Here is a 27,181-nt window from a genome sequence, read left to right on the forward strand (position 1 = left end):
TATTAAAGCACAAGTCTGCCCACTGATGTACCACATGCAATTCTCATCATTTTTTTTTATGTTTACTTATTATTTTTATTTTTTTTAACAAAAAACAAAATAAAATAGAATAATATAAACTTACATATTAACATTTTGACAAGTGTTGAATTAATCTAACAAATAATACTGAGATAATAGAATATATCTAAACAACTAAATAAATAGATGGACAATACACTGAATTAGAAAAGCTAGGTATTAGAAATTTTTTTTTTTTTTTTTGTATGTATTTATATAAAAACGAAAAGAAATAAATAAATGAATAAAAATGACATTAAATTAAATTAACTACTGAACAACAGTACAATTTTATTGAAATAACTAATGACTAAATAATTAAACTAACAGAACTAAACTATCAAGTAAAGAATGAAGTAATAAAATTAACAGAAAAATAAGCAACTAAATAAATAACCTATGAAGTAAACAAAAAAACTAAACAGGAATTTTATTTTATTTCTTTATTTATTTATTTATTTTTAAATAGGGCTATTTGATTTATGTAACTAATGATTGAATAATTAAAACTATCAGAACGAAATTATTTGCATGAACTAAACTATGGTAAGCAAGCCAAATAATAAAAATAACAAAACAAAACAAAATTAAACTTTTTTTTTTTTAAAGATGAGCCATAGATCATGATTTGAACAAAAATAAAAACAAAACTCTATTTCTCTACTCCTACACCCACAAATCTAAAGAAAAAGTAAAGTTTATCTTCAAAAGGTGGAGAAAGAGGGGGAAAAAATGAAGTTTCGCCGGAAAAAATGGTGGTCACCGGAGATTCGACAGACGGAGAGGAAACAGTGATGCCGGTGGTGAGATGGTGGTGAAGAAGAAGGAAGGATGGGTGAGAGTTGATGCAAGAAGAAGGAAGAAGAAGTTGGTAATGGTGGGGATATGATGAGTTGGTGGGTTTGTGGGGTTGTAAGAAAGAGAGAGGTAGATGATGAAAGGTAGAGAGAGAGAGAGAGACAAAATCTGTGAGAGTGATGGGGAGAAAAGTGGGTCTAGGTTAGACAAGTTTTTTTTTTTTTTAAAAAAATTGAAAATAAAATAAATAGAATAAAATAAATAAAATAAGTTGAACAAAGAAATCAGATTTTTATTTTTTTTTATATATGTAAATAAAATAAGGAAAAAAAATTAATAAAGAAATAAAATTGTACATTTATTTTTTTTATTATTTATTATTATTTTTATTTTATTCATTTATTTTTTTTTGAAATAAGTAAATAAATTAAAATAATAATAATAATAAATAAACAAAACAAAATCTACAGGTCCTTATTTTTATTTTTTATTTTTTTTAATGTTGAACGTCGTCACGCACATGCGAGATTGTTCCACACACGAGCAGACTCACCCCGCACCAAGCCACGCACTTGCATATAAAGCAAGTGTGGAGTTGGATTCAAAAAAGTTCCCGCACGTGTGGGGCCCAGGCCACATGTGCAGCGTTCCCTTTTTTTTTTTTTTTTTTTTTTTTTGGGAATGGCGTTTCGCATGTGCAGTGATCAAGCTGCAAGTGCGGCTAGGTTAACGCACCTCCTCCACGCACCTACAATTAATGCAGTACGCAACTGAGGATTGAAATTTTGTGCCGCACGTGCGGGACTTTTTTCTTTTTTTTTTAAGGCAATCCAAATAAAATTATAAAGAACTACAACCCCGGTAAAAATTCAAATCATTTCTACCTTAGTTTCGCATCCGAAATAAATAAAGCATTATAGAAATAACTAAATACTCACTAAAGGTATAATCCTCATGCGAAAACCATGGGTACTACTTTTCTCCCTAACAGTGTTTGTAACTTTCTCTATTCTCTAACAGGGTGACAGACTAGGTTGATTCGGTATCCAGAATCGAGGTGCCTAAGGCTAACTCTACCTATGGGGCTGCCATACAGAGTTCAAGCCGGGATGGTTTTGAAGCAATCTCCACACCCCTGGGTATTCAAACCAGACTTTAATCTCGGAAATTCCAAACATTTGCGTTCTAGGCTTTACCATTCAAACTCTAGTTTCCACAGTCTAAGTTGGTCTCCTAGGAACTCACTACAAACACAATTAGGTGGCTATACCAGACCTTCCGATGTCGTTCGGGCACGACAAACACCAAAGGAATTTCACATTTAGAGAATTTAAAGTCTCCTAGACGCAAATAAAGCACAGTAAGAATAAAGAAAAATATAATAAAATAGAAAGGAAAGAAAAAAGGAACAAGACATCAATCTCTCAATCATAGTAAAAAGGGTCCATCAAAGCAATAGACTCAATCATATCTCCATTCCTAATCCCCTCTATATATGGTTTCAATCTTTGGCCATTCACTTTGAAAGTATGGCCATTCTTTGGATCTTGCACCTCAACGGCGCCATGAATAAATGCCTCTACAACCACAAAGGGACCATCCCATCTTGATCTAAGCTTACCCGGAAAGAGTCTCAATTTTGAATTTAAAAGTCACACTTTTTGGCCGGGTTCAAAGGATTTTCTATTAATGTGCTTGTCATAGAATTCCTTAGTCCAAGCTTTAAAAATTCTCGAACTCTCATATGCATCATTCTGAATTTCCGCCAACTCATTGAGTTGTAATTTCCAGTTGAGCCCAGTCGCGGCCATATCGAAGTTAAACTTCTTTATGGCCGATAATGCTCGGTGCTCAAGTTCAACCGGGAGATGGCAAGCTTTGCCAAACACCGCCCTATATGGTGACATTCTAATAGGTGTCTTATAAGCAGTGCGGTAGGCCCATAATGCATCAATCAAACGTTGTGACCAGTCTTTCCTATCTGGTCTCACCGTTTTCTCTATTATGTGCTTCACTTCCCTATTCGAGACTTCCACTTGGCCACTAGTTTGAGGGTTGTATGGAGTGCCAACTTTATGAGTGATAGAGTATTTCTTGACTACCGACTCAAAGAACTGGTTACAAAAATGCATGCCCTGATCACTTATTATGGCTCTAGGAAGCCCAAAGTGACTAAAGATGTTTTCATGCAAAAATTTGATTACAACTCTATGATCGTTTGTTCGGGTAGCTATCGCCTCCACCCACTTAGACACATAATCCACTACCAAGAGAATATACTCAAACCCGAACGACGACGGGAAAGGGCCCATAAAATCAATCCCCTAAACATCAAAGATCTCTACCACAAAAATAGGGGACATTGGCATCATGTCACGCCGAGATATCGAACCCATTTGTTGACAGCGCAAACAAGTTCTACAAAAATGATGGGCATCTTTAAAAATTATGGGCCAATAAAACCCGCTTTGTAAAGTCTTGGTGACCGTTTTATGCCCACTAAAATGACCGCCACATGCAGAAGAATGACAAAAAGTAATAATGCTATGCACCTCACTCTCCGGCACACATCATCTGATCGCTTGGTCAAAGCAATATTTAAACAACTCCGGATCCTCCCAAAAATAATACCTAACCTGCAAAAAGAATCAGTCTTTGTCTTGCTTAGACCAATTTTGAGGAATTTTTCCAATGGCCAAGTAATTCACAATATGTGCAAACCAAGAGAGGCTCGTTCGTGACACCACAAGGAGTTGTTTGTCCGGAAACGAATCATGCAAGATTAGAGGGTCATTGGTATACTCAACAAGGATTCGGGAGAGGTGATCTGCCACTACATTCTCAGATCCTTTCTTATCTTACATCTCTAAGTCAAATTCCTGAAGTAACAAAACCCATCTAATTAACTTAGGTTTGGTCTCTTTCTTTGATAGTAAATACCGCAAAGCGGCATGATTAGTGAAGACTATTACCTTGGAGCCTAGAAGATAGGACCAGAATTTATCTAAGGCAAAGAACACAACGAGCAACTCTTTCTCGGTAGTAGTATAATTCAATTGTGCATTCAAGAGAGTGCGACTAGCATAGTATATAGCGTATGGTGCCCTATTGACTCTTTGACCCAACACAGCCCCAACAGCATAATCTGCGGCATCACACATGATTTCAAAGGGAAACGACCAATCCGGTGATTTCATGATTGGGGTGGTGGTAAGGGCCATTCTCAGTGTTTCAAAAGCCTCCAAGCATGCATCATCAAAGATAAAAGGTGCGTCCTTAACAAGTAAACTACACAAAGGACGTGATATTTTACTAAAGTCTTTAATGAACTTACGGTAAAAACCTGCATGCCCTAAGAAAGGCCTAATTTGACGTATGGAATTGGGTAGAGGAAGGCCTGCAATGAGGTCAACCTTAGCCTTGTCTACCTCTATACCTCGAGGGGACACAATGTGTCCCAACACTATACCCTCACGAACCATAAAATGGTTATTTTCCCAACTCAAAATTAGGTTTGCCTTAGTACATCGTTCCAACACTCTAGTCAAGTTCCTAAGGCATTCCTCAAAAGACAGTTCAAACACCAAAAAATCATCCATGAAAACCTCTAAGAATTTCTCCACCATATCGGAGAAAATGGCCATCATACACCGTTGAAAAGTCGCTGGTACATTACATAGCCCAAAGGGCATGTGCCTGTAAGCAAAAGTGCCAAAAGGGCAAGTGAATGTGGTCTTTTCCTGATCAGCGGGGTATACCGGGACTTGATTATACCCCGAGTAGCCATCAAGAAAACAATAGAAACCCTGCCCCGCTAACCGCTCTAGGATCTGGTCAATAAAAGGTAAGGGAAAATGATCCTTCCTAGTCGTGGAATTCAGTCGTGGAATCCACTCGCCACCCAGTAGTGGTTCATGTGGGCACTAACTCTCCTCTCTCATTCTCAACAACAGTGATGCCCGATTTCTTGGGCACCACTTATGTGGGACTCACCCACTTGCTATCCGAGATGGGGTATATAATACCCGCATCCAACAATTTTAATACCTTTTTTTTCACCACCTCTTTCATATTGGAATTAAGCCTCCGTTGCATTTCACGAGAAGGTTTGGTGTCCTCCTCTAGGTATATATAATGCATGCACACGGAGGGATCTATCCCTTTCAAATCAGCCACCGACCACCCTATAGCACTATAATGTGCCACGAGAACACTCATTAACTGACTCTCATGCTCTGTAGTCAAGTCAGATGTAATGATGACTGACAAAGTATCTTAGGACCCTAAAAATGCATACTTGAGTATGGCTGGGAGCAGCTTTAACTCAAGTGTAGGTGGTGTGACCAAAGATGGTATGGAGGGCTCTCTCAACAGAGGAGAAAGTGACACAAACTGGGCTTTCCACGGAGGAAAATCCAGTGTAGAAGAAGCATTAAGTAAGGCATTCACCTCCTCAACCGACCCGTCAATATCAAAATTTTCAAACCCAAAATGAACTAGACAATCCTCTAGACCCTCTACAAGAATGGAGGGCAAAGCTTCCAACACAATCCCATCCACAACATTCACAAATAAGCACTCCTCTCTCTCATGGGGTTGTTGGGATGCTTGGAAAACATTAAGTTTCACTTGCATGTTACTAAATGAAACTTCCATAACCCCAGTACGACAATTTATGCATGCGTTGGCCGTAACCAAGAGAGGTCGACCTAAGATCACCGAGATTTGTTTCCTCGAACTGGCTACCGATTCCATATCTAACACCAAAAAGTCAACAGGAAAGTAAAATCTTTCAACCTTTACTAGCACATCCTCAATCATGCCACGTGGCACTTTGAGGGACTGGTCAGCCAACTGGAGAGTAACAGTAACAGTAGTGGGCTTCAACTCGCCAAGCCCAAATTCCTCGTACACAGAGTACGGTAACAAATTGACACTAGCCCCTAAATCTAATAAGGCCCTATTAATGAAATGGTCCACTATAATGCATGCAATCGTTGGGGCACCCGGGTCTTTAAGCTTAGGAGGTGTGTCATTCAACAAAATTGTGCTTACTTGCTCCGTGAGTATGACCTTTTGGGACACGTGTGTCCTAGATTTACGCTTTTGCGTACAAAGGTCCTTCAGAAATTTAGCGTAGGAGGGTACTTGCTTAATCGCCTCCAACAAGGGGAGGTTGATTTTTACCTGTTTAAAAACCTCCATCATTACTTCCATGGATGCCGCCTTCTTATTGAAAGGGGACTGTGTATCAAGGCATTGGGGAAAGGGTGCCTCGGGCTTATTTGAAGTGCTAGGGACTAAGTCATCCCTCTTAGATGTTTCCCCCTCACCCTTTCTCTCATTGGGTGGACCACCGTGGTCACCATTTTTAACCTTAGTTACATCAGACGCAACTGGCTGAGGCTCTAACTCCCTCCCACTTCTCAAGGTAATTATCGCTTGCACCTGCTCATGGTGCTTTCCATTTCCACCCGACCCTTCTGCCCCGTATTGACCCTTAGGGTTGGCCACAGTCTGACTAAGTAATTTTTCCTCATCTTTCCTATTCATGTTGTTAGCCATTTAACCTAATTGGGCCTCTAGCTTGGCAATGGAATGAGTATGGGAGTGAACTACTAGTGCTAACCCCTTAAGTTCTGAGAGAACTTCTAACACCTGAGTCTCAAAGGTAGAGTTGCCTTGAGGAACAGGTGGGGGTTGTGGTTGCTGGTAACGTTGTGGGGGTCAGTAAGGTTGTGGTGGCCGGTAGGAAGATTGGTTGGCAAAATTATTAAAATTCTGCCTTGGTGGTGAAGGGTTGTAAGAAGTGTCTTGTGAAGGAGGTTTCCATGAAAAATTAGGGTGATTTCTCCATCCTGGATTATATGCGTTGGAGTATGGATCATTACCTGGGTTAGAGAATCCTTGAGCCGCATTCACATGCTCTTGGACTAATTTTGAAAATTATGATGCCGCAGGGCACTCACTCAAGTCATGAGCAGAGTTCGCACAAATAACACATGCCTCGTGAAATTGAGGCTGATCTTGCTGTGTAGGGGTATGTCCCGCAACTAATAATTGGTCCATTTTGTGGGACAGTGCCTTTACTTGTTGGGCTAACTCTAGGTTTTGCCCCGACCTCATAAATGCCCCCTCTTTTTGAGGCTCCAACGACTGGTTGCCGGACTTGCCGGGCTGCGGAGGCATGGTGAAGGGAATTATCACTTAGGTTCTCAAACAATTGCCATGCCTCGGCATCATTTTTGGACATAAATGTCCCACCACATGAAGAATCCACCATTTGGCAGTGAGGCTCAGTTAAGCCATAGTAAAAGGTCTGCACAAGTTGCCAATTAGGCACTTGGTGGTGGGGACACTGTTAGAGAAGGTCACAAAGTCTCTCCCATGTTTCGTGAAATTACTCCGCATCAATTTGAGCAAAATTGGTGATGGCTCGCCTAAGTGTAGACACCCCATTTTTGACCGACCTTAAGACTCAGACGTCACCGATTGAGTGCTCGGTGATGGTGCATATTGTACTCGTTCAGAAGTTTCAGAGCCTCGGCTGCAAGCCTTGCCTCCGGACTTTCGAACTCTTTCATGCCTTACCTCGGTTTGCGAACCAGGCTCGGTTTTCTCTGTTTCTCTTCCCGAAGGGAGGGAGAGGTCTCGTAGATCATCTCTTAGTGGCCGTAGGCTACGTTTCATGGTCATAGGCCATTTTGCCCGTTTGAAGTCCGGTTTCCGGTTTTTCAGAGCCGTTGGCCGTGTGCCTCGGTTCGGGACCGCTTAACCACCCCCGTTTGCTCCGGCTTTTGGCATACATCTTATTTTCTCCCTTTTGATGGACACTATGGCTCGGGAGACCAACTTCATGGTCGAACACCACTCCCGGTGCCTAACAGCCAGTTTTCGGGGTCTCGGGCTGCGCGTTTCGGCCCCCGAACCTTCATTTTGCATCGGTTTTGGTTCGTTTTTGGCAGGGACCTCTGTTTCATTGGTAAGAAGGCCGTAGAAGGGTGGGAGGCCAGCAATTGTTCAGACAACCAGCTTTATTCCTCCATCGCCCTCCGTCGCCCGTTTTTCCTCACTTCAAAGCCAATGTTGACCACCCTTGGGCCATTTTCTTGAACCCTAAATCCCATATTTGTGATGTACACATCTGGGAGGCCACCAATATTTGGTGGCCGGCCAGTAATTGCTTCTGAACCTTTTGAACCCCTTTGAAAAGTGGGTTGTTCTCTCTCCTGGTTCACTTTCTCCAGTTTTTGACCACAGGGTTGTGTTGTGCACACATGGGAGGCCCTCTTTCTGTGGTGGCCGGCCACTAATTCTCATTGACCCTTTTGACCCTTGGCCGGCCGGCCATGCTCCTTGCTGCAGGCACATTCCAAATATGCATCTCTTTTCCCCACAGATTGTGTATCCGGGGGGGTGCATTTTTAGAGGGAAACTTGGATTGTTTTCCCTCCATTTTTTCCCCCATTTTCCCCCCGCTTTGGTCTATATAACAGCAGCTCTAGCTCTGTTATGAGGGTTACAAAAATTCCCCCCTAAGCCTCTTGTTGTATCTCTCTCCCTCTATACCTCCAAGCTCCATACCTCTTAAGTCCCATACTCATTTCTTCATCAACCCATACCCCCACCCTTCCATCCTCCATTCCAGCAGTTTGAGGTTGTTCTTCAGAGCCTAGGAGTGCTGCATTTTGGTCCAAAAGTTGTCAAAGGCATAGTCTTCAAGGGTGAGCTTCCTTTTGCCCTTTTCTAGCCTTTTCTTGATTTATTTGTAAGCCATACTTGCTTGCTGTTTTGGGCTCCGACCCTAACTGGAACTAGGCTTATTTTGATCTATTTTTCATGTTTGTTTAAGGGCCTCTCACTGTTTGAGGCCTCCTTGTTGCACTTACTTCATTACCCCTCTTGTATGCCATTTTCTTGTGTAGTATTTTTGGCCTATGTATAAATTGTTTTGAGGCATGTCATAAACTGTAAAGTTGCTTATTTTGAGCCCTTCTTCAACATTATTGAAGGGCTCATCACTGTTTGAGGCTTTCATTTACCACTTGCCTTTATATCTCTCTTTTGGCTCCATTTTTGCATGATTTATTAGCCTCTTGTGCTCCTGTTTTTGGGCTCTGGTCAGAAATTAAAACAGCCTTATTTTGATCCCCTCTTCATATTTCATTAAGAGTCTTTCACTGTTTGAAGCATCCTTTTGGTACTTTGTGTTATAGCTCTCTTTTTGGCCTTGTTTTGCATGGTATTTTGAGCATGCTTGTGTACTGTTTTTGGCTCGGTCATAAACTGTAAAAGGTCATATTTTGGGTCCCTCTTCAACATTGTTGAAGGGCCCTCATCTGTTTAGAGCCGGAAGCCATGACTTGCTTCTTTATCTCACATTTAGGGCCATTTTTGCATGCTAGTTTTGCCCTATTTGTGTTTATTGTTTGACCTTTATTAGAACTGTAAATGTGCTTATTTTTGGGCTGTATTGACTCTGTCTTTACATTCCATGTTCAAATAGTGCATTTTTTGTATAGCTATAGGCCAATGCATAGGCCTAGTTTTGTATTTCGGTTTCATTTCATGCATTGGGAGCCATGTTTCCATGATTCGGGACTGTTTTGGGGCATATTTTAGTGCTGAAATTTGCATGCTTGTATGCCATATTCCATGCCTTGCCATGTCTTGTTAGAGTGGCATTTCGTGCCTTAGGTTCGGTCCTCGATTTGCGTGCATATGTGCACGCATTCCGAGTTGTCTCATTTTCATCTTTTGGCCTCCTATGTGAGTGTGGCTGAGGTTCACTTGTGTTGGTGTAAGTCCATTGTGCATTGTGTATGCCATTTCATTTCATAGCATTGCGTATGCTAGGTTGTATGTTAGAGCATTGTGTATGCCATGTTACCTCGTGCATCGTGTATGCCATTTCATAGCATTGTGCATGCTAGGTTGCATATTAGTTGCATTCATGCATATCATGCATATTGCATTGTGCTTGGGATAGGAGTTAGCCCGAGCACGGGAAACGAGGTGCGTTTCGTACTCCGAGTGACGGAACGTGTCTCAATTCCCTGTCACCGACACTCCGGATTATCCATGATGGAGTTAGGTTTTAGTTTTGTTTTCATGTGCATTCATTCTATATTGAGTTGCACAATTCGACCCCTCGGCCATCATGCATCGAGATGCGAGATTGGTGGCACAAGGATCGAGACATGCATACATATGTGAAAATACATTGCTATGCCCCTTTCCTGCTCTCTGTTGCAGCAAATCAAGAATTAGCAACCTTCCGGAGCTTGGTGCGCTTTCCAAGAATAATTGCAAAACAGAGGCTAATTGGGACATCCCAGTGGATTTCCGGGCAAGGCAGCCCAAACATACATCATTCATCAGAGTCGAGGCAGTCCCTGGCTTGCATGCCAGTTTATAGCTTTCTTAGATTAATTTGTAAATTAATTAGGATTTTTTGTATTTATTCGGGACTGTATTATTTATTCATTTGGGACTGTATATTATTTATTCGGACCCTCTACGCGAGGGCAATGTTGTAATAAGTGTGGGTGAGTGTGATGTATGTCTTCCAACCCCACGTCTTTCTTTCCTTTTATTTACCTGCTTATGATGGTTAGATTAGGGCATGTTTCAATTAGCATACAGTATGATAGCATGTTTGCATTCATTCATCTGTCTTGCACGCATCGGGCTCGGCGCATCATACTAACTGCATTCGTATTTCAATTCCAAGTTGAGTACTTGTTAGCTGTTGCATCTCATATGCCATGTTTAGAATAGCCGAGCCTGCTATAGTTGCATTTTTGCATGTGTTGCATTAGGCATTTCTGTATAATTAGGATCATGCATGGATTTCTAATTAGCTTTTGTTTTGGCTTGGAGTACTCGGTAAGTTTTATGCTTTAGCATCCTTGCATGCGTGTGAGTGACTGCCATGAATAGCATGCTTACCATGAGGCTAATTGCTTATGTGATATAACTGCCTGAATGCCTGTGGGTGAAGGTTGGGTTATTTGGATTGAAACAATTCATCAACTGTGAGTTTTAAGCCCACTAGATAGTGGCAAAATCATGTTTTCTAAGCCCACCTGAGGGTGGCAAATCCACGTCTTAGCCTACTTGCGAGTAGCACCATCAAACCATCTTTCAAAAACAAACATGAAATGTTTTGTTCCAATTCAGGCGATCCAGTCTATACTTGTATGCTGTGCGCATCACATAGTAAATCTAGGCTAATAACCGGAATAAGAACACACAATGTTTTCAAAAATAGATATCATGGTTAGTAGAGGCCGATCTTTGATCGGGCGAGCGGGGGTGCTCACGAAGTGACCTTCCCCAATCGTACCCAAGTTCTCGAGCCGAGGCAACTTTGGTGATGACAGACACGTGGCCTTAGGCAAAACGAGTCAGGGTTTCCTAAATTCCCCCAAAATAAAATATTTAGGTGGCGACTCTGTATCTGGCAAAGTAGTCCATGCTTGGCACTTCTTTCAAAAAAATCTATTTTCTCAAAACGATTTGCCGGATTTAGACTCTTTGGTTCAGACGTAGAACCGTGACAATTTGAGAGTCCTGAGCTGTAGTGAGCCCGATATCGAACGGAACGGGGGGGACTCGTTCCTCTCCCGGGGCGTTCGGGGGACGTCTACACTAAGTTGGTTGGTTTTACCGATGGAAAAGTACTTCTCCAAGAACCATTGTTGTAATTGGTCCCAAGTTGTGATTGAATTAGCAAATAAGGAGTTCAGCCAGTGTTTGGCTTTGTCCTTTAACAAGAATGAAAACAAACGCAACATTAAGGCCTCATTTGTGAAATTCTGAATCCTCACTGTAGAGCAAATTTCCAAAAATTTATTCAAATGTTTATAAGGATCATCATGAGCTAGTCCATGGAATGATGGGAGCATTTGTATGGTGCTAGACTTAATCTCATAATGAGCAGCAGTGATGTCGGGTAATTGGATGCATGATGGTGATGTATATGCAGTGGGTGTGAAATAATCCTTAAGGGTCTGGTTGGGCACATTCAGGGCATTTGGATTTTCCATCTCTAAAGGCTCAATGTATGGATATGAATATTCAAGCCTAGGAACACGGGCAGAGGCTCTAAGTCTCCTAAGAGTCCTTTCTAGTTCAAGGTCCAAACTCCACAATTCAGGGCGACAAGAATGGCGCACGTGCATACACTACTCACACACACACACTAAGTTCCGATTCTGTGCACTAAGTATGAAAGCAAAATACCAAAGGGAGAAATACTCACAGCGATGTAACAAAAACGCTTTACTCGTCTTGCGGGTGCTTGACGTGTAGGCGTTGTCTCCAACCTCTAATTGAGCTTTGTCTTTCTTCTTAGCACTTTGGTGCTTTGCTTGCGAGTATTTGCTTCTGTGTTTTTTTTTAGCACTTTGGTGCTGCGGTATTTTTTTATTTAAAAAAAAAAACTTGGCTGCACTTCACTTGCACTCCAGTGATGGTTCCAATTGCAAATACATTGCACACTTAGCAACACAAAAACATAAAATCCTAAACTAAAAGTTAAAATAAGAATATAACTTTAAATTAATTAATTTCGTCAGAAGTCCCTGGCAACGGCGCCAAAAATTGATGGCTCGTTACACACACCAAAAATAAACACTAAACTATACCAAATTCTTTTAGAATAATGGCAAGTCCAGGTATTGATCCACAGGGACAATTGTGAAATTAGACTAATTTAATCGCTAAATTCCTAAATTATTTTGATTAAAATAATTGAGAGATTTTATGACTAAAAATGAATTAAATGAAATTAAGAAATTAAATTGACAATTAAAAATTAGGGTTTGAGATATTAATTTTTGGAAAAAAATCCTAGGGCAATGAGTTCACCACTAGTTGCGTAAATAGGGTTTCAAATTGAAATCAATTATGTTACGGGTTGAACAGAATAATGCTTCGCAACTACAAGTTCAAAGCATTTAACAAGAAAATCATCACGTTCAATGTACGGGTACGAACCATCTCAAGTAGTACGAATCGTTCACTCTAAACTAAGGTAGCGACACGACTTGTCCCTCGTAGTATGGTTCGTCTCATACATTGAATATGAAAGAATAGAAAACTATTGTATGAAGAACATTCAACAATCACAGAAAGCCGAATACTTGAAGAAATAATGGAAAATATATATAAGAAACTTCTAAAACACCATACAATTGTTCAAACCTTTACATAATTAAAAATCAAAAAGAAAACCTAATTACATGGCTAGGGTTTCATCAAAAGTTGGAAAAGAATAACCTAGCCACTCATGGAGGAGTGAGAAGAGGTGGAAAAGATGGGAGAGATGGAAGCCCCCATGGAAGTTGTCTTGAAAACTTGAGAATCCTTCTTTCTCTCCTAACCCTAGCCTCTCTCTTCTTGGAATTAATTTCAAAACCCTAATCCAGCCTCCTTCTTGCCTATTTATACTTCTGCTGCCTTTCAAACAGGTTTAAAACATCGGGCCCATTTTCCAAGAAAAGTCAATGCATGTGCGGGAAAGTCAACGGACATGCGGAAAAAGTCAACGCACGTGCGGGAAGCTGTTTTCTCTCCAAATTCTGTATTTTTGCCCATTTTATGCTCCGACTATGTACAACTTGATTGACATTAAATACACATAAAATATACAGTTTGATAAGCAAGTAAAGTTAAGAGATCTTAATTAACGGCCTCAATGTTGTACAATTCGGCCTTAATCAATAATAAACAAATCAAAATTTTTAAAATACACCATTTTAAAAAATCAGATTTCTCGCAACTATTTTTTTTATTCACATATAGATTTCTCAGTATCAATTAAACTCATCACCAATTTTTTTCAAAATATATAGGGGTCTTTTGGGAAGCAAAAAAAAGCCAACTTTTAACTTTTTATCCATTTGAGTCACATTGCCTCTCACATTTTTTATTTATAAAAAGTCAAAAAAATTAACTTTTTACCAACTTTCTAAAACATCACATAAAGTAGTTATTTTATCGATTTTTGAAAAGGGTTTTTCAGGAAAGTGTCAGCAATTATTGTGTTCACCATGCCAAGTGCCCATTTGAGAAGATCATTGATGGGTTGCCCAGTTCTCTCTCTCTCTCTTTTTTAATTTTTTTTATTTTTTTTGAACGATGCCAAGTTCTCTCACTTGTCTCCCGAATCTCTCCTTGTATATTTTAGTACAGTATCTATATCAAGTTTCTTATAATTTTGTTTATCTTAGCCTCGAATCCTTATTTTATTTTTTCCCATCCAAATGCAGTTTTAAAGAGTTTTTTCTTTTATCTGAATAATACCCTAAACACAAAAATTAATAATTGTAATTTAATATTTATGTAAATACTTATATCATCTTTGATGGGTTGCTTCAAAAAATAATTTTGATTGTTATTCTTATCCATTATTTGATTTTATTCAAACTTTCTTCTATTTGCAAGTAACAAAACAGTAAGAAACAATAAAAGTGTTGACAATGATGAGTTTTAATGCGTTGAATTGGAATTTTGAAGTGAGAAAGAAAAAGATAAAATAATTGAAATTTAGAGAAGAAGATAAGAGACTTGAATCTAACGAATACATATAAATAATTAGAGTGTACCATGAAAATATATATATATATATATATATTTTTACTTTAGGGTTTATATGTGTTGTCCTTATTAGTAAATTTATATTAGGATATAATAAGAACTAAAATTTCAAAAAGAGTGTTGTTATTAGCACCCTCATCAATTATTTTGGATGTCCTATTCTTTGGACTCTCACTTATAAATTGTAAAACCCTTAAAATTTCTTTTTTTCCATCAAATAATACCAAAATTATCCTTGTAAAAATATTTCACCTATTCAAATGTACACCACCACATCCCAAAAAAAGCCTCTCTCCCAAAACCCTAACAAAACCCATAATGGTGGAACCTCCCAAAATCAGTGGAAAAAATTTTGTGGTAATTAAAAAGTGTTTTCTCTATTTCATTACAAGGTTTATCAATCTGTTTGAATTTTTTTTTTTATTACTTCTTTTCACATACACAAAAAAATTCACTTTCATATTTCACTAGTTGGCTTTATGTCATTCATCAATGGCCTCACTATACTTGTATACTCTCTGTGTAAACAAAACTGGATAGGATTTCATCCACCAGTCGACCACCCAAGGATAGTCCGACCACCTTTGTTTGTCTGCTTTTGCTGCTGCTTCAGTTATCTATTTCCAAACAAATAAGAAATGTTCGGTTATCCGTTCCTGAACAAATAAATAATGTTTGGGCATTTGTTCCCAAATTTCAGTCATATGTTCGGGAGTTCAGTCCCAAAAAAATGACAAATAATTTTTATTATTTTTGCTAATTTTTTCAAGAAACTTACCTTTATTAGGTCAATCTCCTCTGAGCTAAGAACACCATCAAAGCTATGTACATCTTCTAAATTTTTATTGTTGTACTCCTCTCGTTTTATGGAGTTGTGGTTGTCAGAAAAACTTTCACTTATTGTCATTGCCGGAGAAGCGTATGTAATCAAATAGTTATCATTATTGCTGGCAAAGGATTTTCAAGATTTTGATGATAGGTAGGTTTTGAATGTGAGATTTGGAGAAGATGAATGGATGATGATGGAGGTGAGTGTTCTCATAAATCCTAACTCATAAAACTTCTATTTACACACACCACTTCTTCTTTTTCCACACACTTAATGATTTTTTTTATTACATTTTTGTCCTAAAATTAAATTACCAAAATATCTCTTTCCCCAAACCCTAACTCTAACTCTCTCAAACCATCAGTTTCCACCATCACCCTCCATGGCCACCGTCTTTCCCCTCCTTCACTTTTCCTGTCGCCTTTTCCCCACCACTATGACCTCCCTTTGCCTGAGAAGAAGATCAGCGCACCACTGCAATCTCTCTCCGCCTTTTTTGCCCACCACCGCGATCTTCCTTCACCTATGTCTCTCCTTGCCGCCTTCACTTTCTGCCCCCTTTGCGACTGTAAGGTTCGGAAGTATATTTTTGAACCGAACACATTGATTCGGAAGTACAGTGTTGAACCAATGTGTTTGAATGTTGAAGGTCGAACCAATGTGTTTTGTTCGGATGTTGATGGTCAAATCGATGTGTTATTTTCAACCCTGGTTTAACAAACAGCGGAGGGACCGTCGATCGTCTTCTCAGGTGGAGAGGGTGGTGGTGCTAAGGGAAGAGATGACGGGAATCATCGTCTCTCGCTGAACTAGAGACAGAGAGAGAAGATTCATGGAAAGTAGCTCCAGATTATGAAGATCGAATCCAAAGACGACTTATTTGCGTATATATATATATATATATATATGAATTCAATGACAGACGTAAAAGCAACGAACAAAGAGAGAGAGGGGGTAGAGCTCGATATGGATTAGTAGAGACCAGAGAATAGAGAGGAATAGGTGCCGCCATCGGCGGCGGCAACAACGGTTGGTGCTTGTTAGGGTTAGGGTTTGGAGGATAAAGATGGTAAGGGTATTTTTGGTATAGTAGGATGTGTATTGAGTGTAAGTTGATAATTTAAATTTATGTAGTGTGTGTATTGAGAAAGATGTGGAAAGAGAGGAAGAGGTGTGTGCAAATAGAAGCTCTCCCTAACTTATGATGTAGTAAGTGTGTGAACTTAATTGTGAGATGGGGTGTCTCAAAATTATTAATGTCTTTTTTAATAATTTTATTTGACATTATTGTTGTAATTAATAGAATACTAATAACAATAATTAATAGAATACTAATAACAATACTCTTTTAGAAATTTAATTAAACTTTCTAAGTTATTTTTTTTAGTGCAAATAGAACCACCCCTACACTTGATTTTGCCCAAAAAAAAGCCTAGAAAGGTTGATTTCTACAAGGCCCAAGCCTTCTCTTTTATAGCCCTATTTCTTTTTCACCCTCTCTCTCTCATGTTGATGTGGGAACAAACCAAAATCAAAACGAAAACCTAATAAATCAATCAAAACCCACAAAGTTACTTCTAATTTTATTCTGTTTGGTTTAGAATTTTTAAAAATATTTTTTTGAGTTTTTAATCCCTTTGTTTTTGTATTTTTTTTAATATATTGATATTATTTTTAAAAAAATTTAAATTCACTTAATTTAGATACACTTAAATAGTATGGTATTTATGTAAAAAATTTCATAAATTCATATTGAATACAAAAATTTAGTGAATTTTCATATTTTATTATATTCAATGAATTTTTAAAAAAAAATTTGTACAGATTTTATATTTTTTAAGTGTCTAGATTAAGTGGATTTAAAAATTTTAAAAAAAAAATTGATTAAAATGTTAGAAAAATTTACTGAAAACAAAAAAAAAAATACATACTGAAAACTATCAATTATTTTTGAAAACTCCAAACCAGAACTCTAACACAGATTCTCAATATCAAACTTCTTTATTTTGGCTCATTCCATAGTTTTCTGTTAATTGAGTCTCTGTTTGAGCTCATTACCATGACTGAAACAGGACTCTGTGAGAATGCTTCCATTACTGGAATCTGAAGATCTGAGACTTAGAGGGAAACCAAACCACTGTGAGTTTGGTTGAAATTATTATCATAATTCCCGGGGCAGAACCCAGAGGGGACTAACCAGAATCTGCAATGCCAAATTCAGAAGAACTACATACCATCGATCACTTTTCATAGTCACCGGTTGCTTCCCAAATCATCATATGGCAGTGAAATTTTCAGAGGTCAAAATGCTAAAACGAGCAAAACACCTGCATTTTGTGCTTGACTCAATATTCATACATTTGTAACCAGTTTGCTTGTGTTCTTCATTTGCAGAATCACTAAGAATCTGAATTTTTAACCATAAAAAATAAAATCGGTTTGGTTTTCATTTTTAAAATTTACTTTCCAAAAAAATTTACTTTTTTATTTTTCGTATTTTTTATTTTTACTGAATTTTTTTAATATTTTCAACAATTTTTTTAATTTTAAAACACACCTAACATAAACACACTTAAAATATATAATATTTGTGAAAAAAATCTTCAAAAAATTCACTAAATACCAAAAATATAAAATATATATATATGAAAATTCAATACATTTTTTATATTTTTGTGTATTTATTAATTTTTTAAAATATTTTTTCACAAATATTTTATTATTTAGATACATCTAAGGAAAGTGCATTTAAAAAATATATAAAAAATTGCTTAAAATTTTAAAAATATTCATTAAAAAAAAAACAAAAAACATGTAAAATAAAAAACTCTATTTCCAAAAAATTGTATTCAAAAAATTAAATACAAACACACTTCGGTGACGTTTGGTAACACTTACGTTTTCTGTTTTATGTTTATATTTACAAAAATTTAAAAAACTCAAATAAAAACTTATTTGGTAAAATTTTTGATTTATAAATCAGTAGTCTCAATTTATAAATTTGACCAAAAAATGAAAATACAAAAAATGTGTTTCCATTTTAAATTTTCAGTTTTTTTTTTTTTTACCACCCAACACTAACCACCACCCGCCACCATTTTCCACCACCGTTTTCCGCCTCCGCCACCACCACCACCCACCCGCCACCACCACTCACCACCCACTTGCCACCACCCGCCACCACCACCCACCCACCACCCATTCGCCACCACCATCCACCCCTCGCCGCCACCACCACACCACCACCCACCCGCCACCACCCGCCACTACCATCCACATCCCGCTACCACCACCACCCGCCACCTACTTGCCACCACCACTCACCATCCACCTACCACCACCAGCCACCTGCCACTCACCCGCCACCAGCACCCACCCGCCACCTACCTACCACCACCCATCACCACTACCACCACCACCCACTCGCTACCCGCTACCACCTACCACTCGCCACCGTCACCCACCACCACCACCACCACCACCACCCGCCACCCGCCACCACCTGCCACCTGTCACCCACCGCCACCGCCACCACCCACCACTTGCCACCGTTACCCACCCACCCACCACCCGCCACTACCACCCACTCGCCACCACCCACCACCCGCCACCGTCACCCACCTACCCACCCACCACCACCACCCGCCATCTGCCAACCCCTTGCCACCACCACCTACCACCCGCCACCACCACCACCACCACCACCACCACTAGGAATGGCAACGGGGCGGGGCGGGGCCGGGGATCACCCTCCCCGTCCCCGATCCCCGATGGTAGAAACTCCCCCCGTCCCCGGTCCCGACCCCAACGGAGAGCTCATCACTGCCCCCGCCCCCGCCCCTTAACGGGGATCGGGTTTCCCCGACCTCAAAAAGTCCCCGACCAAAAGAGAAGAAAAAAAAAAAAAAAAAATTAGTTCCAGGAGAGATCTGTCGTTCATCACCAATTAACAATCTCATGAGCTCAAAAATTTAAGATGTAACAAATGTAAATAAAAAAAAAAATCAGATCTAACAGATCTGTTGTTCATCACCATTAACAATCTGATGAGCTCAACAAAAAAAAAAAATAGATCTAACATATATATATATATATATATATTCAGATCAGATCAGATCATATATATATTGTTATCACCAGATCAGATCACACACACAGACACACACACAGATCTAACACACACACACAGATCTAATCTAACACTGATCACCGTTGTGGGAGGAGGGAGAAGACGTCGAAGATGGGAGGAGGAAGAAGGCGTCGGAGATGGGAGAAGGAGATCGCCGTGATGGGAGGAGGGATGGGAGGAGCCGCCGTCGCCACTGCCGACGCCATGACCGTGAGTGAGTAGCACCTGATGGGAGGAGTCGTGATGAGAGATAGGAGGAGGAGATCGCCGTGATGGGAGGAGCCGTGATAGGAGGAGGAGATCGCCATGACCGTGAGTGAATAGCACCTGCAGAGAGAGAGAGAGAGAGAGAGAAGAGACAGTTTGTCTGTGTGTGTATGAGGAGTGTGTTTACCAAGCCCTAACATATACACATATATTATATATATAGACGGGGGTAACTTAGTAATTTCCAATCGGGGAACCGGGGCGGGGATTGGGGCCGGGGTCGGGCCGGGTCCGGGACTGAAATATGCATCCCCGTCCCCGGCCCGAATGTCATCGGGGATTAAAATTTTAATACCATCCCCGGCCCGTCGGGGGTATTTTTCAGGGAATAACCATTCAATTCGGGGTCGAGGGATCGGGTCCCCGTCGGGCCGGGTTCCAATTGCCATCTCTAACCACCACCACCCGCCACCCGCCACCGTCACCCACCCATCCACCCACCTACTACCACCACCACCACCACCACTCACCACCACCAGCTACCCACCTTCCACTGTCACCACTTTCTACCACCGTCTTCCGCCGCCACTTGCCACCACTTGTCATTTCTCACTCTTTTTTATATTTTTAAATTTTTTAAAATATTTTGTCAATTACCAAACGCGTTTGTAGTTTATGTTTTTTTAAAAATAAACAAAAATCAATTTATAAAATTTTTGAATCAGAAGTTAGAAGGATGACACAAATTACATTAAGAGCATTTACTACTTTCTCATCCCATTGTTTGCAGAACTTGACTTGAATCTTGATGATTGAGCTCATTATCGTGAGTGGTGGCATGCTTCGGTGATAGGAATCTGAGGATCTGAGAGCGAACCATTCATAATTCGGCGGCTTACCCAGTTGTTTGCAGCTTCAGTATAATGTATCTTATCCCAACTAATGTATTCAGACGGATTGATGCAAGAATCTCTGTTTACTTCAGTTCCATTCACAATTGTTCTTTCCCAACAATCCCCATGATGCCCGCAGCAGTAACCAAGAGGATCAACAAAACCTGCATCCTCGAAGAGAGAGAGCAAGAGAGATAAAACAAGCACTCATAAGTTACTTATTATTCTCTTTCTTTGTTAATGCAAACGCAAAGTACTTTTTTTTTCGTTTTTCATCCCTACTGCTGATAGAATTTTGCATTTTCAATTTTTTCTTCTTCTTTTAATGACTAAGCCTTTAACGCTTTTGTTTTTGAGTTTCTAATATTCATAGCCCTCAACATGTACAATTATTTAATTATTGAGAGTGCATTAACATTTATATAAGTTTTAGTTTTTGCTACTAAATATTCTCAAACATTTTCAAATTCTTTTATCATTTGCCTTGTAATTTCGAAATGTTTTCAAAAGGTTTCCATTTTAAAACTACAGAAACCACATATCAAAACAAAACGCCTTCCAAATGCACTCTCAATTGTTCATTTTGTTCATTGGGATTTAGTGACTAAAATGTAATTAATCAACTTACCATGTTCTTTCGCTTCACTGATTAGAGAATATTTCGCTGAGTAGATATCAACATAGATCAGTAATGCATCTTGAAATTTGGTCCTTATTTGGGACATCCTGTCCTTAAGCTGCTTGTTGAACTCTTGAGCCACCTCATTGTAAGACTTGACACAACCAATTTGGTCAGCATTGCCAGGCTTTGGAGGATAATTTACTACAAAGTAAGGCAAGCAGCCTATGGGGCCTGTATTATGTATCCAAAATGCTCTTGCGCCTTGGTGGTAGAGTTTCTGAAACAATAACAGGAAAAAAAATACAAAAAGACTAGAGAGAAGTTAGCAACAAATGAAGGATACACGTGTGAAGATGGGTGCTTCTAGCACTTTCAAGCAAATTCTTTTAAAAACCCCTATCCAAAAATATGATCTGGCAAGGCTCAACACCTATACGAGAGATGCACAAGACAAGGCTTATGTGGAAAACCTTCTAACTAACCTATTCCCTCAAGTTGTGAGGACCTAATGGATGTCTGCCTCAATATTATTGTATTTATCAAATTAGGCCTTTTTATTCTCTTAGCCCTCGGGGTGAGAATGTGTTTAGGTCCGCCTAGTCTCTCAGGTTGTAATAGTTTTATTTTAGTGTAGACTAGTTTAATTGTCTTGGAGCACATTACTATTAAGGGCATGCTCCTTTTTGCCTCCAGGCATTTTTGGGCACTTCATTGTATATCTCTTTCTCAGTTAATATAACCAAAGCTTACTTACCTAGCGGGGTTGAAGAAGAAAAAAAAGGACCAAAAAAAAAAAATGGGGAAGGAGGAAGAAAATTTTATATGAAACTCAAGTCATCCACTTGTAAGTTCGAGTTCATGGTGATCGCAATATAGGTGTAACTTTTCGAATGTTTTTCAGTTTCCTCCGTGTGCAACAGTTTATGGTATTTAACGTAAGATGAACTAGCAAGTTTTCAATATGAGTATCACCATGTTCAAAAGCAGGAATCTGAAATAAAATGATATGATTCCAAATAAGTAAAATGATGTTTTATATTCTGTAAATGAGTTAGCCATAGTGATATACATGATTCAGAGGACTATCCAGGTGAGAAACAGAACCAAATAATAAACTAGGTTTCAGAAAGATGTAGTTACCTCTACGACTGAAGCAAAATGATCAATTATACTGGGAATAGATGTCCGCACTTGCTCCTCCGTCATTGATGTCAACCCAGCATGAAGATCATTCTGTCCAGTGTCCATTGTATAAAGGGCTTTTGAAAAATCCTCAGGCCTTGGAAGGCTGCTTTGGGCATATGATCTCTTAGCTGAAACAGTGAAACCACATTGCCCACTCACAAGTCACCACAAGATATGAAAAGGTCACTTGCTCCGTGCAAAGGTCAAGTGATTTTCTCCAAATTTAGAGCACATTATTAAGACCTCATTTGGGAACAGGTTAATTTAGTAACTTTTTGGCTATTTGGCTAAAAAGGTAGGTAAAAAAAACTTGTATGTTTGGGATGACTTTTTGGCTAATTACGAAAAGATGTGCAAAAAGTAGAGAGAAAAGAGAATCTTTGACTTTTTGGTATGAGTTGTTGGCTTTTTGGCTAATTTAGTAACTTTTTGACTAATTGGCTAAAAAAGTAAGTCCCCAAACGGGGCCTAAGTACAAGTTTTAGCCAAAACAAACTGCTAGAATTATTTTCTAACCTTGGTTGTATAACTCAATAGTGCGCTCTTTTAATTGTTCAAATTGTGAAAGCTGTATGCTGAGATGGATAGGGTTCATGGAAGTCACTGGCTTTATGGTTGACCCACTTGCAGCAAAATTTGCTCCATGTCTGAAATTTGATTCGACAGAATCCAGATATGCATTCAAGTATGGTAATCCCAACTTCTCAGCTGCACAAATTCATAAATAAAGTCCAACTCTCAGACAGGTATGGGAAGAACAAACATGTGCCACAAGAGTATTTCAGTTGCTTCTAAAATTTAACTAGCAATTGGTGAGAAGCTCCAAAAATTCAGGGGCTCATTAAAAAATTCACACAATCAAAAGGCATGACGCATTTTGCAAACATTTTAATTAACTACACAATAGATTTCAAAACCGTAATTGAAATATGAACTCCCAAGCTCTGCTCCAAAATCATCACAAGAAATATGAAGTTATAAGGTATTGAATGATCTCAGAAAGAAGCACTTAGCATAATTATTTATGCTTTTATCAATGGGTTATGCAGATGCTCCTAACAAATTTTCTTCATAAAAAAATCAGTTTGAAAAATCAGAATACAAAGTATAGGTTTTGGCGGTCTTGAATAGCTGGGCCTCGGGAAGTGTGGATCCAGATGTCTTTTCTTTTTTAGATTTCTTGGATTCTCTTTCTGTATAAATTAGAAGGTGGTTTGGGTGGCTTTCTTTTGTATTGATTGGCATCCTCTTGATGCTTCTTCTTTAATAATATCTTTACTTAGCAAAAACAAATTATTCAAGATAACTAAAATAGTAGGAAGCCCCAACCATGGAATTATTTACCAAACCCATGCCATACTTAAGCAAATTTTCCAAATACAAGTTAATTTGAACTTATTTTTCCAAACCCAGCTTGTTTTTTGAAATTATGTTTTCAAACATGACCAAGAAATTGTGTTTTCAAAAACAGGACTTCAAACACAACTAGAGTTAAGGAAATAACTTCAAAATAACATGGGTTTGTTAAAAAAAAAAACTCTCCAACCATGGATGCTCAGCCAACCCAAACACAAATTGCCATTGCACTTGCACTTGAACTGTTTGCTATAACTACTAAGACTATCACATCCTTAGACCACTGAAGGAAAAGGTTCGGTTAGGGCATCTTCAACCGCGGACTCAAACTTACATCAAATTTAATTTGAGTAAAAATCACTCAAAAAACGTCTCTACTCCTTCGACTTGAACTTATATCAAACTGACTTTTACCTAATTTTTGACCCAAATCAAGGGAGATTCAAATGTTTACTCAAATTTTTCAAGATTATTTTGTAACTTTCAAATCTACAAATCTGCCATTACGGAGCTTTTACTCGAATTTATGATTAAATCTGAGTTGTCCATTGGAGTGCTTCATATCAAATAAAGCATTTACTCAAGTGTTTACAAAAATTTGAGTACGGAGTGGAGATATTTGAAAGAAAATTTTCCAAATACTAGTTATATTTTGAACTTATTTCCCAAACTCAATTGTTTCTTGAAATTATGCTTCCAAAACAAAACCACCAAGTGTTTTCAAAACACTTGCAAAAAACATGACTTCAAACCCAACTTGAGTTTGGTATATCTGATTCAAAAATTGCCATCGTACTTGGAACTATCTTGACTAATTTAGGAAAATGATCAAACAGGTGGTGTGCATCCCTTACCCATAAAATCAATGATGAGACGGCCATCAGAATAGCGGCCAGAGGGTTTGCCGAAGAAGGAACGGCCGTTGGGAGGTGAGAGACGACCGAACACGGCTGAGACGCAGCCAGTGTCAGAATTAGAATCGCCGAAGTTGAATATTGCTGGAAATGGACAAGCATTCGATCCTTGAAGTTGAAGACTCAATTTGGTTCTGTGATTCGTGGCAGTGAAAACCCAGAAGGCGGCGAGGAGAGTAACTCCGATTGTGGCTGCTTCCACAGTCTTTCTCCGAGTCCAAGGACCCTTCCATCTCTTGATGCTGATAGTCGTGTCCATGGAAGCCACCGAGGCATTTCTGTTCTTTACATTTTCTTATTGATCAGAGAGAGAGAGAGAGAGTAGATGGCCTGTCTCACACTCACTCTAGTTTAATAACTTGAGTTGTTGGAGAATTCTAGGTAATTTTTTGATTTTTTTTTTTTTTTGAAAAAATATGTAAAAAAATAAAGAGATGATGTGATTTAAAAAAGGGGTTTTTTTTTTAAGGTACCTGGTATTATGATTTTATAGCATAAATGACACCAAATATTTTCATAATGTCTAAGGTCCCTCAACAATATTTTCATAATGTCTAAAGTCCCTCAACTTTGATCTAGAGAAATTTCAGTCCAGAGAAATTTCAGTGCAGAGAAAATTGGTCAGAGAAATTCTAGCCCAGAGAAATTTCTCTGGATAAGTTTCTCTATTTTTCTTCTCATTCACATCCAAATCATTCTGTTTCATTAGGTAAGCAACATTGTTCAACTGAATTCAATTGGAAAAATTCCACATTGTAATATGCAAGCAACATTAGAATGGGATAACAGTGGCAACTTACCAGAACCAGAGAAATTCTGGAAAAATCTAAGTATTTCTCTGGTTTGTTATTCAAATATCAATTGAGAATTTCTTTGGTTTATTAAAAATAACAATTGAGAATTTCTCTAGTTTATTAAAAATAACAATTGAGAATTTCTCTGGTTTGTAATATCTGGAAAAATTTCTGCAACTTACCCAAATCTGTTCTTCGCTTTTTTCCAGTTGAATTTTTCAATCGAAAGTGTTTCTCTGTTGAACAATGTTCAACTGAATTCAACTGGAAAAATTCCACATTGTAATATGTAAGCAACATTAGAAGGGATAACAATGGCAACTTACCAGAACCAGAGAAATTCTGGAAAAATCTGAGAATTTCTCTGGTTTGTTATTGAAATATCAATTAAGAATACTTTCTATTATCAAATCCCTGCTAAGGTTTCTTATGTCCTCAAACATTGATAGCCTGCTCTAAGCAACAAGTTACAAAATTCTCTGGTTTGGTTGGTCTGAATTTTCTCTGGGTTGTTGGACTGAATTTTCTCTGGGTTCGATGTGTATATAAAAACCAGTTTGCGTGTATAATTTTAAAAAAATCAAATTATTCATTTTATTTTTTCCTTTTGTTATTTATTTGTTTAGTTTATGATATTTGAGATCAAACTCTAGGGTGTAGAAATTTCAGATTTAAGGTTGCAGAGTTTGTGTTTTGCCATTACTTTTCCATTCTTAGTTGGAATTTATGCCAAAAAGAGTTTATATACATATCTCAGTAACTATACATATCTGTTTGGTCAATCCAAACCATAGAATTTCTCTGGATCAACCCAGAGAAATTTCAGTTCAAGCTAGAGAGTTGAACCTAGAGAAATTCTGAATTTTCTCTGGGTTAAACCTGAAAAATTCTGAATTTTCTCTAAAACTATAAAACTCTGATTTGAAGAGTTTAATGTGACCAATGTAATTTGCCTTTTGAATTATGAATTGAAATACCTGGGGGGGACTCTTTTCTTGAAAGTGATGAGGAAGACGAAGATGGCAGTGAAGAAAGGAGTGGTGGAGCCAATGGCTTGGTTGAATGAGACAGGTAGGTAGTGTGGTTAATTTTGGCATTACAGTTTTCTTCATCATTACGATACAATAAACATGCAGAGTCAAACAAATGAATGTTTTCCTAGGTATCTCTGAGATTTAATATTTGATGTCATCAAGATATACAAAGGAAAGGAGCAGCATTGTAGTTATTGGGCTCAATGTCCACACTAAACCTATTGAAATGCGTGAAAAACTTGCCGTTCCTGAAGCAGAATGGCCTCGAGCCATTGCAGAGCTGTGTAGTTTGAATCATATAGAAGAAGCTGCTGTTCTTAGTACTTGCAACAGGATGGAGATATATGTTGTAGCTTTGTCTCAACATCGTGGTATGGCGAAGAAGCTGCCGTTCTAGATCTGTCAACAGGATGAAGAAGCTGCTGTTCGAAAAAGCGAGAATGGCGAACGAAGCATGTGGCTCGTAAACCCTAGACGAAAGACAACCGATTCATCGCCATCGAGTCGATCGATGTGTCCCTGGCGGAGGAACTGAGTGTAGGAAGGAGAGAAACTGGTCAAGGGTTGGGGATTTGGAGCCAGCGGTGATCAAGCTCAGGACAACGTGGATGGAGAGGGGATGGGGTGAGGGACCTTAGACTACAAAAGAACAGATTGTGAACCTAATCCATTACTAAAAGTTGAATAAGGACCTTAGACCGATTTTCTCTTTAAAAAAATCAAAAAGTTAAAAAAAAAACTGCTTTTAGCCGAGT

General features: G+C 38.6%; 1 protein-coding gene and 1 pseudogene across 1 annotated transcript; both read right to left on the minus strand.

Moving 5' to 3' along the window:
• Positions 1 to 2,282: 2,282 nt before the first annotated feature.
• Positions 2,283 to 6,423, minus strand: LOC145800879 (uncharacterized; annotated as a pseudogene).
• A 13,877-nt stretch (positions 6,424 to 20,300) lies between these two features.
• LOC145801442 (GDSL esterase/lipase At3g27950-like) lies at positions 20,301 to 24,969 on the minus strand. The gene is made up of 5 exons (XM_082892848.1): positions 24,539 to 24,969; positions 22,845 to 23,036; positions 22,284 to 22,456; positions 21,150 to 21,420; positions 20,301 to 20,685 (listed from the first exon to the last, which is right to left on the minus strand). The coding sequence occupies exons 1-5, from the start codon at positions 24,855 to 24,857 to the stop codon at positions 20,450 to 20,452; spliced, it is 1,191 nt and encodes a 396-aa protein (XP_082748974.1). The 5' UTR covers positions 24,858 to 24,969; the 3' UTR covers positions 20,301 to 20,449.
• Positions 24,970 to 27,181: the final 2,212 nt, after the last annotated feature.

This window comes from Camellia sinensis, chromosome 10, assembly GCF_055761805.1.
Source record: "Camellia sinensis isolate YWXY chromosome 10, ASM5576180v1, whole genome shotgun sequence".
In the NCBI taxonomy this organism is placed as follows: domain Eukaryota; kingdom Viridiplantae; phylum Streptophyta; class Magnoliopsida; order Ericales; family Theaceae; genus Camellia; species Camellia sinensis.

Coding starts and splice junctions, on each gene's coding strand:
- LOC145801442 (XM_082892848.1), bottom strand. CDS start 24,857: ATGGACACGACTATCAGCATCAAGAGATGGAAGGGTCCTTGGACTCGG. Junction 23,037..24,538: donor TCTCATCATTGATTTTATGG/GTAAGGGATGCA, acceptor GAATTTGTGCAG/CTGAGAAGTTGGGATTACCA. Junction 22,457..22,844: donor TATTGAGTTATACAACCAAG/GTTAGAAAATAA, acceptor TCACTGTTTCAG/CTAAGAGATCATATGCCCAA.